Below are 11,818 nucleotides of genomic sequence, written 5' to 3'. Positions count from 1 at the left end.
TTCATTTAAAAAATTTCGTCGGTCCATTCTTTTATTTTTTAACTCATCTCAATTCCTTCACAGGGTCTCTTTTTATGTTTCTAGGTTTGCTCCAACAGTTGGGGCTGTTAGTTCTCAGGAGGGGCCTATATTCTCATCTCTCATCCCTCCCTTCTAACCATCCCAACTTTTCTCCTCCCATCTCATCCGGGGGCAAAATGGCATTCCTGCCCGCTTGTTTACCTGCTCACTTGCTTGATTGATCCTTCTTACCTCTCCCCCGCCTCCCTTCTACTCAAAGGTCGGAAAACACACGCTAATTAGTAGTTTAGTTTGACTCTTGATTTGGGGTTTGATTTGTGCTGCTTTTTATTACGTTCCCTATCACCGTCACATATATGTGACTGGCGTTCCTAATTAGCATCTTATGTTGCACCAAATCCTGTATTAAAAGAAGGTCAGTCATGCTTAAAATAATAAATCAGATAAGGAATAGTCTTCCTCGGAGAAGGGAAATTGAACCTTTTTTGTTGTTTCTTAATTGGCGCACAACTTGAGCTGATGAAAGCAGTAGGTGGTAGGCTATGGTTTTCCTCCGGTGGCAATAGGGTTTGATAATTTCGTAGGGCATGTCTGTCTAACTTTTGTGACGTTTGGTCATGTAACTTGCCTTGCTTTTTGAGTCATTTTTTGTGGTCAAAGTTTTCGAAATACTTTTGAGAAAAAAAATGCGAATTTTATTCGATTCTTTCAACTCTTTTGACCGACTTCCATTGGCTGTCACTTAAGCTGCTCACTTTTTGACCAGTTTTTGTTAATTCCATCAAATTTTCCCTTTCATCTTTTCTACTTCATCTTTGGCATCTGGTTACTCTGCAGGATTGAGCAGATTTTCTTTTGAATTCATAAGACTTGCAAATATTTTTACATCGCCTCACTGTAAAGCTCCTTCTTGCAACGTTCCACAACTACTTTGAAGTCTGACCAAATTGTCACTTCTTGTGAAGTCCTTATTTAACACTTGACTACGCTTTGTGCCATCAGAAGATGATCTGTTGTTCGTGAGGAAGCACTCATCCTTGCCAGTTCTCTGCGATTCAGCATGAAGTCGTACCCACTGCTAATTTTGTCTTCTGCTTTTCCCTTCATTTTGCTCACTTCTGAGAAGTCGTTAAATCTCCTCTTTATTAATTGATTTTGATGTTTCGTTTTTATTTTGGTGGCCAAAAATTTTACAGCCGCCTTTGTTGAATGTCGATGGTTTCCTCCTCTTCTTCCAGCAAAGTGCCGCTCAATTAGCCATGCCCTTCAAGTTTCTCGCAATTGTTTTGGCGTTTTTAGGCTTTTTTGCCTTCCTTTGGAATAAGACGGCCGTGCTTTATCCCACTTTAGTGCTAAATGAAAAGCAGTTTCGGTGCCTTTTGGAGTATTTCGATGTAATTGCATTTTATTGCTCATCCTCACACTACTTTTCACTCTCATTCTGACTCCTCATACCATCAAAATCAAGTAAACGGGGTTCAACATTTTTTGCTTTAGAAGACCAGTTTAACCTCGGTTTCGTGGATGGAGAAGCAGGCTTCTCGTCAAGTTTATTGTCTGGCGTTTGGAGGAGGTGTGTTAGGCGATAGCACAAAGAATCGTCCCGAGGTGGTTCAACGCCAACAGTTTAATGTTGATGATGAACCATTCGAAGAGAGTTGCATCATGTTGCGGAAGAGCCTCTATTCCTGATTGGAATAATACCATTCCAAATTGGCCTGATAAGAGCAGCTTGCGAGTGATCAAGAGATGGGTTGTCGCCCACTCTAACTAAGAAGAGAAATTTTTGGTGGAATTAAGACGAGTGATGATAATCTTCGCTAACAATCAAGTTTCCCTATCCTCAGGGAACTCCGCCTTTAAGGTGTTTGCTCTTCGACTGACTTATGGCGTGAAGACTTTTGTAGTTGAATGAAGACATTGTTAGTTAATTCCAGATGATCCACGCCCTACCTGCCCCGCGGTTCTGAAGTATGCACCATTTCATGCCCAAGAAAGCTATGTGCTACCCTGAATACGCGACTGTTTTCCATGTCCTTTTTTCTGTGGTCCAACTGGCGTGAAAACGTATGTGGCTGGGGCTAAGTCCGTTTTCCTTACCCCCTGAAGAAGGAGCCTTTCGTGAAAGGGAGATTTGCAATTAAGCGTGTCTTATTGGGCAGGGTGGAGAGATGGGAAAGCAACGATCACTTCGCCAAGTAAATCGCAACAATTGTCTTCATTGTCTTGTCTTCCTAAATCAACCAACGCCTTATTTCTTGGAATCCGTTTGTTCCCACTGCTCTCCTATTGAGACCTAAATTTCCATCTTTTCATGAAACCTACTACCTTTATTCCCTCCCACCTACAAGCAGAAAGACGCCTATTTTCGGTCTGGTGTTCTTTCCGTTCAGTGTGCGACAAGCTTATGTGTCCTTATCACCATCATAGTTCACTGATTACGCATCACGATACCTTTATTTTGAATGAAACGGAAGAATGGAAATTTGTTTGGTTGGAGAAAGAAAAAATCTTAGATTAGCTTCTCAAAAATCCACTACAAAATAATTGCCGGATTCTCCGTCTATCTGCATCCAGATTATTCACTGATTCCTCTGCTTTCTTGCGATGACTAAAACGAGCTTTTTAATCAAGCATTCATTTTCTTCGCCTCTCCTGCCTCTAGTCGTTTGCGCTTCTTTGCCTTCCCACCTCCACGATGTGTCCCTCTTTCCCTGATCGCTGCTAACACTACTTGTCCACACTCACCTTTCAACTTCTAACTACTATCATCTATCTCTTTCATTTCAGCAATCTGCACAATCAACCGCCCCCCACCAACTCTCAGGCAAGTTCACGTGTCTTTTGTCTCCATTGGTTTGAAGTGGGTAAGTGTTTGGTTTACTTACCACCGTAATCTGTGTATTCCTGTGGTGCGTATGTAATTGGCCTTCCATTCTTCGAACCCTTATTGAAGTACATTGGACTCAAAGCAGGTTGACCACTCACACCTCGACATCTTAAATTGGGTTTTAAGATGTCTTTTTTAATCCTCGTGGTTGGGACATGGAGTTTAGTGTCCGGAGGCCTCTACTTGTGCCAACCAGCAGCCGTTTTTAAGTGATCTTATTCACTCATGGACGAATTTAGCGAATCTCATTCTCCTGCTGTGCGTGCGTTCTAATGGATGAGAATTTATGCTCCTGCCGTATAATAGTCAGGGTGTCCCAACCCTCACACCAAGTTGAAAGAGGCGGTGGCAGTCGTAAGGTTTGTCGATGCGCCACCGTCCCTCCCCCCTTCGCTTCTTCTGACTCAAGGGGATCGTGACTTGTAATCGCAAAGACATGGAATCATTTTGATGGGGAACGGTTTCCGCCTGCAGTCTAGACATAGAAGTGCACCTGAACCATCCCAGAATAACTTGTAAAGAGTTGCTTTGGTACCTCGCGAGTGCTAATTTCTAGCGATTACAAGTTTTCGAGAATGATTGCAGACTTTTGAGGGGCTGTCTTTGAAGAGGTTGCGGAACTTTGTCAGCCTAGGCAGGCGAGGTGTCGCGGGTAGTCGTGTATGCTAGATACGGTCTGTGGCACCGCCAAGGCAGCATCTCATTTCATACGAACCCGTAATAGTGGAAGTCGTGCATTAAATGAGATGCTCCTCATATTGCTGGCTGTTGTCAATCTACAGGAAGTGGATTTTAAGATTGAGTTTACTCACCCTTATTGTTTTTCTCTGGTAGAATCGAGTGAAACGCCCTCCTTCTTTACCACATTTCCCCCCAAGATGACAAAATTTGATGAGGCAGAAGTGGAAATGGTCGTGCGTGGTCTCCCTGGAGGCTGTAGTCCAGCGGAGGCCCGCGAAGCTCTCAATTGTGCCATCAACTCGCCTACCGCGCGCGACATCATCTACTTACACTCACCTCCTCCCCTTACCGATGTGATGGCACCCGAGGCTCGTGACTGGCGTGTCAAGGTGGCTTTGCGCCTCCTCCTCCTCCGCCGATTGGTGCGGCTTCAGCTGTGCACCGATCTGGAGGTCTGTTGGTCAGCCCTGGAGAAGGCTGAGTGGTCGGTTGAGAGGGCGGTCAATTTTCTCATCTATGGCTGATCTTGACTCCTCACTATCTACTCTTCATAACTTCGCTTTTTCACCCCTTCTTTCCTCCCTCCCTGCTTTTAATTCCATCTTTTGTTTTCCACTTTATCTGCGCCTATTAAAACTTGGTGTAAATACGATGATTTCACTTGTTGGCATTAAAGGAAGAAGATGTGATTTTATTGTGTTTATGTGTGCCTCCAGGTTTTTTTTTACTTTTCTTTTGATGTCTTTGAATGGTTGTGAATGACGTCAGCCACTTGAAAGGAATTAATGTCATCTCCCAGCTCTCACTTTATTCATGCCTTTTTCCTCAGAATAATTCTATTTTGAAGGCAAATTTTGTGTCCTTTTGCGTGCCATGGGCACTGCTTTACCTTCGTTGGTAGGAGTTTTTCGTAACTTCCCTCTTGCGTAATAAGAAAGGTGTGCATTTGATTACTGCTGGTTAACCAGGTACGGAGCCCTCCCGACGTTTGCTTGGCTTCCATCACGACTACGAGGAGCGAAGAAATACGTCTAAATAAGTATGGCTTTGAAGAACCTTTTGGATTGATGAATGAGAGACTAATTCGCGTTGTTGTGGTTAGGCGACGTGGATCACGTGCCACCGATGTTTCGCTAGTCCCACTTAGCCACTGTTCTGTTTACTGCTTCGAGAAAACACTTCATTTTGCCATTATTATTCCTTAAAATGCTGCTTTTCTTTCACTCTGGGCAGAAATTTTCTGCTGTTCATTAACTTAAGTTCAGTCAGAAGTGTTAAAGAATAAGGTGGGTGTCTAACTGATCGGGAGCTTCTTAGGAAAGAATGATTTTTCTCATTATTTCTCCGGGTTTTTTATGTGTCCGAAAATGTTATACTTCAGAAGCATCTTTTTTCTGGCAACTGATGTAAATACTATCCGAAGTTGAATAGATGAAGCCCTAAGAAAACGAAGAATTCGTTGAAAAAAAACGGTTGTGTTGTCTCCGGCATGCCTTGAAGGATAACTTGTTGTTGTGTCAGCTTCCAGTGAAGGTGAGGGAAAGTAATCAACATTCTCTGGCTAGTCCTAGGACAAGAAGAAGGTTTTGTTCGTGGTGTGGTCCCCGAACTCATGTTCATCTGTCGGCAATTGAAACACACATTACTGAACTTAAGGCTGTCATGAATCGGAGCATAGACGGCCTAAATAGGCACATTTAGCTCCCAGAATTCTTCTTTGGCCTCTCGTGGTCATGACTTCATTGTCCTCGATGATCAGATCAGTTCGCATCTTTCTCATCGGTAGCATGACCCCCTCGATTCTTTTCATCTACTTCACGGACATACGTCCAGAGCCGAATTCTTATACCTACCATTGAGCAACTATCCCACGGAAATGCTTTAGTGTCCTTAGGACGCACTGTGTGGCCACAACACCCAGCGTATCGCGGTGTCCGGATCCTCCTTCAGTTGTGCTCATTGTGTGTGTGTGCGAGAGGTTTGTAGCCGTTCTCACCTCATGGCATGACAGCTATCCCTACTAATCTGCGAGAAAAGCTGACTTGTTACATGAAAACGGTCACATGACACTCTCGGACAGGACTGACTATTGCTCCCTCCCTCTCACCTTCACTATTCCTAACCAATTTTGAAAGTCGGAAAATTATTGAAACCAAGTTGTAAATCACCGAGACACCATCCAATGCTGCTTTATTAACTAACCAAGCTTCATCATTCACTTGAAGTTTTTCCCGCTGAAATTCTTCAATAAGTGGTTAGTGAATTTACTGCGCCTTCAGGTTTTTTCTTTCCTCCCTCCCATATTTCAAATTAGTTTGGCAGGTAGATTTAGCTAAACAGGAGAGGTGGGGTGGAAGGTATGGGATGGATAGGTTAGAATGGGGATCAAATAACTTGCACCGTCGAAAGCCTCGGCTTCACTCACAACATCCAAGAGGCAGATCGGAGCACGAAGTGTTAACCTTTGCCACGCTTTCCTTTTCACCACGTGGTGAGTTAATGTAGTGTTATCTTTCATTACTGTGATCCATATGAACTCGACACTAATCCTCGTCTTTGTCTTTACGTTTGCTGTAAAAGGCTTTCAGAGGTCATTGTATCCCAGAGAGCGTTCTCACTCATCACTTCACTTCAGTGGAATATCGTATCACCTTTCAATAGATTCCTTTTTTCACTTAAAGTGCCAAAACCTCCTTTTTTGTCTCACATCTTAATTGGTTTAAAATTTACGCCAACTGTTTTGACATTTCCTGGCCTATCCGATGGGTATCTCTGTGGCCGACGCGCACAGGAAACGCAGATTAATCTTCCTTACGCGCTTACACTACGTGCTTTCGTTGCCTGTTTATTTATTTCTTACTTAAAATGCGACCAGTTTGTGTCTTTATTTTCTTTTTGCAATCTCACCCTACTTGGATGCAAAAATTGATGTATTTTCTTGCCAAAATGCCAGTCGACTTTCTCACCATCAAATTTCCGTTTTTGGTAATCTTCTTCGCACTTTTAGACCCATGATTGCCTTTGGTGATACGGAGTCAGTTGAAACAGAAAATAACATTTCATTAGCTATGGGAGTTGAGTGATCTTTGCTATAAAGGAAGAATGAAAGAAACCTCTTTCGTAAATCTTGCGCTTTCCAAACTGTTTTCATGACTCCTATTGGTTCTCACGCTCCCAAGATCCGAAATTCATTGGTCGTTTTTAGACCAATTAAAAATTCCAGAATTTTCGATACCGTCTTCAAGACTCCCAGTCGCTTCCAGCATTAAATACGCACCTATTTTTTCTTTCTTAAAAGAGAAATATTAATGAAGTATCGGTTTTCCTTGTTTCGGTTGCTTCGGGGCATTTATTTTTCCCACTTTCTTTTCCGCAGGATCCTGTGCATATTCCCGATCTGAAAACAGAGAACGGTCTTCGCATTCCTTGTATCGGTATAGGAACCTTCAAGGTAATGTTATAAACATTTTTTGCTTTTTCCTTATCGGATTTATAAGCGAAATCAATGGTTGTCAGAAAGGGTTCAATTTTTGAGGTTTTTCTTGCCGTATAATCACTTTATTTGCTCATTGAGATACGTTTTGGGAAGTTTCTGTTATTTTAAAAGAATTTCTTGCGTGAATAATATTTGACCGCACCAGCACCATACGCCACTATCTTCGTGACGAAACACTGAGTGTAGAAATCCCAGGAGCTTAATTAAAATTTTAGAGCTAGGAGTGCCATGATCATGAAAGCCCGGCCCTGCTTCTCCTCGTTATTCGTGCGGTCTGTGTGCAGAGACACTAAGTCTCATTGAAGTGCTTATGCTATATCTTTTGATGCGGGTTGTGACAACCGTCTCCAGCGTCTGGATGTGCTGACTTCATGGTGCTGCGGTAAATCATTAAGAAAGAGGTAGGGCACTGCCTTCTTTTTAATGACTGCTGTTATCGCTGCGTTTCCAACTGCATTCGAAATCCACCGCGGAATTAATATTTTTCAATTGATTTCAAGTTGGTGGTAACGTTCGACAACGGTTGCACCGGCGTGAATACCTCATGTCTTTCCACCGTCTTCAGTCCCTCTCATTAAAACTTGAAAGAACCTAAAAAGTGCTGACACAAACAATTGCAACATTTCTAAAGGTATACCAACAGGTTGGAAGCCGATTCTCGACTTTCTCTTCCATCCCAGCTGAAGGGCAGTGACCTCACGACGGCAATGAATGCGGCTCTTGAATTGGGCTATCGCCACTACGATTGTGCGCACCTCTACGCAAATGAGACCGAGATAGGAGACCACTTGGGTGCCTGGATCCACTCAGGACGGATTGCGCGAGAAGACCTCTTCATCACTTCAAAGGTAGGTTTTTCAGTCTCGTAATTTAATCACCTTCCCATCTGGCATCGGTTTGATTTTTGGATTTTGCAAATGTAAATGTTAAGGTCCTCTTATGATGAATTTCCTTTTTGGAAAGGGTAAAAAAGTAACGCACCCGAGGCACTTTTATTGAGGCGTTTAACCTCAAAACTGCCCAGTTTACTTTCTGAGTATGTGCTTTCTACGAAGGAGTCGTAGAATTCACATTCGCGTGGTGGTGTCAGCGGTGAAGTACTTTCCGGATTGATAATTTATCATCTCCCGAGATAAAAAATAGTTTCAGTATCTTTTACATCGCATCTTTTCTTGATTACTCTGACAATGTTCGCCATCGTTTTGTCTCGGTCAACTTCGCTCGCGACTGCCACATTGTCAGTTTTGTGTTAATTCGCCTTCCAAATTTCTGGCCAGTGGAAGAGCTGTAATTTTTTGGCATGCTTTTCTGGAAGAACTGTAGACACTTTTCGGAGAGATTTCGGAGATTTCAGTCTGTTGAATTACGATCTCAATACTGGTTGCCCTTGGCTCTGGCCTCAATGGATATATGCATCTATTAGCCCAGGACCTCCAAATAAATAGAAGACAGGAAGAACGGTTTTGAGGGTTGGGTAGCACTTTACAGTTTTCAACCGTTGCATTAGTAACGGTGAAGCCATCCTAGAACGTCTTGCTCCACTTCCTCATAGAGGCGCAAAGCCATTTCAATACCCACTGTACGCCAAAATTTCGATACTTCAGGTGTTTGTCCTCGTAAAAAGCGGTGCTTATGAGGGGGACTTGCTCCTGCCAAGTTTCCAACCTAAGTAATTGAAGGAGACGAAAACTTTAATGCGGATGGAATAAGTGGGGGGATGCAGCGTATGCGTACGTGACTGCTGGTTGACTACTGAAGAGACTAGGTGGTTTCCTTTCCATGCACTGTCCATCTATCTGTGCATGACATTGGCAAATCAAATGGGCTGAACGAGCGCACGGGTTCCGAAGCGTTCAAATTTGTGCCAGAATTAGATAAGCAGGCAACCTCTTCACAATTGACCCAGAAGCGTTTTCCGGGGTCGCTGACCTTTCTAGAAAACTCTGCATTCATTCCTTGACATTCTTCCGTCTTTGACATCGGTGCTGATCCACGTTTGACAGACTCAAGAATCGCCTATTTCACTGACACCTTCTCTCTAATAACACATCCAAAAGGCCGTCAAATCGAACTCAGTCAGCATCAGCGTAGGCGAGCTTCTGAGGTTGATTTATAACAGTGGCTGTGTGCTATCGTGACTTTGAAGGTGTGACAGCTAATAGAAAAAATAATCCTGCTTTCCTCTCCCCCTTTCCCGCCCTCCTGATGACTGTGGTGGCGACTCAGGTAATATTCGTCGCAACAGCTTTGTGCTGTAGTGAAGAATATTGAAGGGTTCTAGAAATTTTTTTCATGAAGGTGGCGTTACTAAATTAGTGGGAATTTCATGGGATCCGGGTTACTTTGCTATTTCCGTTGGTAAATTCGGTTTCCGAATGGAAACTGACATACCTTTCGTTTTTTAGCTGTGGAACACTTTTCACCGTCCGGAGTTGGTAAAAACTGCCTGTGAAGCATCCATAAAACAGCTCCAGGTTGAGTATCTAGATCTCTATCTTATCCACTGGCCAGTTCCATATCAGGTACCGAAGTCTGTCCCTACATTGATCAAACCCATTTTCATTTTGGGTGATTTTATTGGGTTTTTCTTCACTATTTTCTATAGTCTGGTGACGTCATGGTACCGAAAGATGCGACTGGCAACACGCTGTTTGACAAGGTGGATCTGTTAGACACCTGGAAGGCGAGTTCCATAGCATTCGATCTCCTACAAAAATATTTTTACTTATTTATATTCAGTAGCAGTATGTTTTAATTCTAATCTACAGGCTATGGAGGATCTGGTGTCATTGGGGCTGTGTCGCCGAATTGGGGTGTCAAATTTTAACACCAATCAGCTTGAAAGGATCCTCACAAATTGTCACATTCCACCTGCGATGCTGCAAATCGAAACCAACGCCAATTTTCCCAATCAGCCACTCATCGATTTCGCCCATACGAGAGGTATCCCAGTAACCGGCTACTTCACCCTCGGCTGTCCGTACCTTCATTTGTGAGTCTGTCATGGCACTTCTCCGCTAATTTACTTTACTTTGACACGCATTTCAAGCTCATTTGCTTTCCAAGCAAGCGTGGAGTCATTCCGCTAATGGAGCAGTCATTGATTCTCGAACTGGCCAAGAGGTATGGCAAGACACCAGCTCAGATTGCCCTCCGACATGGACTTCAGCGCAGCCTTTGTGTCATTTTTAAGAGCAAAACACCTACCAGATTAGCTGAAAACTTACAAGTAAGAAACAACAATCCATTTTTGTCATTTTGAAAATTCACCGTGAGAACCGCCTTTTGTTTCCTGTCAGGTATTTGACTTTGAACTCAGCAAGGAGGATATGAGACGGTTGGAAGAACTTGGAGGCGGAAGTAGAGTGCTGAAAGGGGCCGCGTAAGCTACTGCTATTCTTTGTGTTATTAGGGCCTCTAATTAATTGAGTAGTGTTGAAGCGTTACGAATCCCTTCCTTTTAGCATGCGACGGCACCCGGAGTTCCCGTTTGCGGATGACGATTAATTGCGTGTCTTTCAAATTCATTCCAAGTAGACAAGGATATATTTTTGTCCCTTTTATGCATCTTTTGTATGCCTAGGTATTTAAAATAGTATATTGAATGATGGCTCACTTTCTAGTGCAGCCATTACTTCTCGTTGGAAATTTTTCTCTAATATAGTAGGAGTTAATGACAACTGCTTCCGCATTTTGATCAAAAAATACATCTTTGAAGAAGGAATTCTACAATTCTTTTTTATGTCTAACCTCTCAAGTTATTGCCTACCCATCTTGCTCTAAATTTTTCACCCTTTCGGCCTGTGGGAAAAGTCGTCGAGTTGACCTCACCTCAACTTCTGCCGCTTATGAAAGATTGTGCAGGCTTACCCTACATCGTGACTAGCTATGCCTGTACGGAAGAATGTTCACTATGAACGCGAAGAGGGGATGCAAGAAAGAGGTAGCTCTGTGGAGCAGTCCTATTGCTCCGAGCGCACGACTCGACCTGCATGAAGATAACTGACGACCGGACAGGCCGCGGCCTGGTATTCCAACAGTCTTGGTACCGTTTCGGGCAAATAGCAGTGGTGGGATCGCTAAGAGAATGCTTGTGTGCTACTAGACCCTCGGTCTATTTCGCATATTTTGGATCATTCACCGAGAAACACCCTCCACTACGTCAAATGTAGCAGGAACGCACATCCGCATCTCTTCAGTGGGTATGAAGAGCACTCATGCAGATAAAATAGCGGTCTGATCCGCGCCTGACCGATGGAAGATCACACGCGTGCTCGTATACAAGGTCTACTTACCATACACGCACCTCTTCATTTTCACGCAAGGCAAAGGGCACGTCTGTCTGGTGCATCTGGTACAATGCCGCAGGTATTTGTTACCTGCCTGTTGCGTGATCAGTAACACCGAAAACGAAGGAGCCGGATTGAGAGCAACCTTACTATGCCATACGCCATGCAGCCAGCAAGAGTTGGTAAAGTCGTCGAGGGCAGGTGGTCCGAGGCCAGGCCAACCGGTGCCCAGCCCTAAGTTCAGCCAGTACAGCGTCAGAGGAGAGACCGGACCAGGGCTCCGCTCCCCCACTCCACACCTCCCACACCGTCACACCCCAACTCCATACGTCGGACGCCTGAGAAAAACGACGGCCCTGAATCGCCTCGGGTGGTGACCTGTGAAGAGGGAATGTCAGCACATGAAATGTTTGTGCCTTCAACCTACGAAATTTGTAACAA

The 11,818-nt window shown here is 43.8% G+C and overlaps 1 protein-coding gene across 1 annotated transcript in view; it reads left to right on the top strand. All coding sequences in view use genetic code 11, as the record gives it.

The window, feature by feature from the left end:
- Nucleotides 1-10,595, top strand: part of EGR_07447 (1,5-anhydro-D-fructose reductase) — a gene marked incomplete at both ends in the record, with an annotated part of 34,911 nt that extends 24,316 nt beyond the window's left edge. Inside the window, 8 exons of the mRNA XM_024496696.1 lie at nucleotides 3,746-4,092; nucleotides 6,969-7,043; nucleotides 7,769-7,936; nucleotides 9,494-9,610; nucleotides 9,857-10,080; nucleotides 10,155-10,317; nucleotides 10,388-10,470; nucleotides 10,553-10,595. Coding sequence (XP_024348902.1) covers nucleotides 3,746-4,092; nucleotides 6,969-7,043; nucleotides 7,769-7,936; nucleotides 9,494-9,610; nucleotides 9,857-10,080; nucleotides 10,155-10,317; nucleotides 10,388-10,470; nucleotides 10,553-10,595 — 1,220 coding nt within the window. The remainder of the gene's footprint in view (nucleotides 1-3,745; nucleotides 4,093-6,968; nucleotides 7,044-7,768; nucleotides 7,937-9,493; nucleotides 9,611-9,856; nucleotides 10,081-10,154; nucleotides 10,318-10,387; nucleotides 10,471-10,552) is intronic.
- Between the last annotated feature and the right edge of the window lie 1,223 nt (nucleotides 10,596-11,818).

The sequence above is a fragment of the Echinococcus granulosus genome, assembly GCF_000524195.1.
Source record: "Echinococcus granulosus chromosome Unknown EG_S00077, whole genome shotgun sequence".
In the NCBI taxonomy this organism is placed as follows: Eukaryota; Metazoa; Platyhelminthes; class Cestoda; order Cyclophyllidea; family Taeniidae; genus Echinococcus; species Echinococcus granulosus.
The sequence above is the reverse complement of the archived record's forward strand: the minus strand, read 5'-3'. Positions and strand labels throughout refer to the sequence as shown.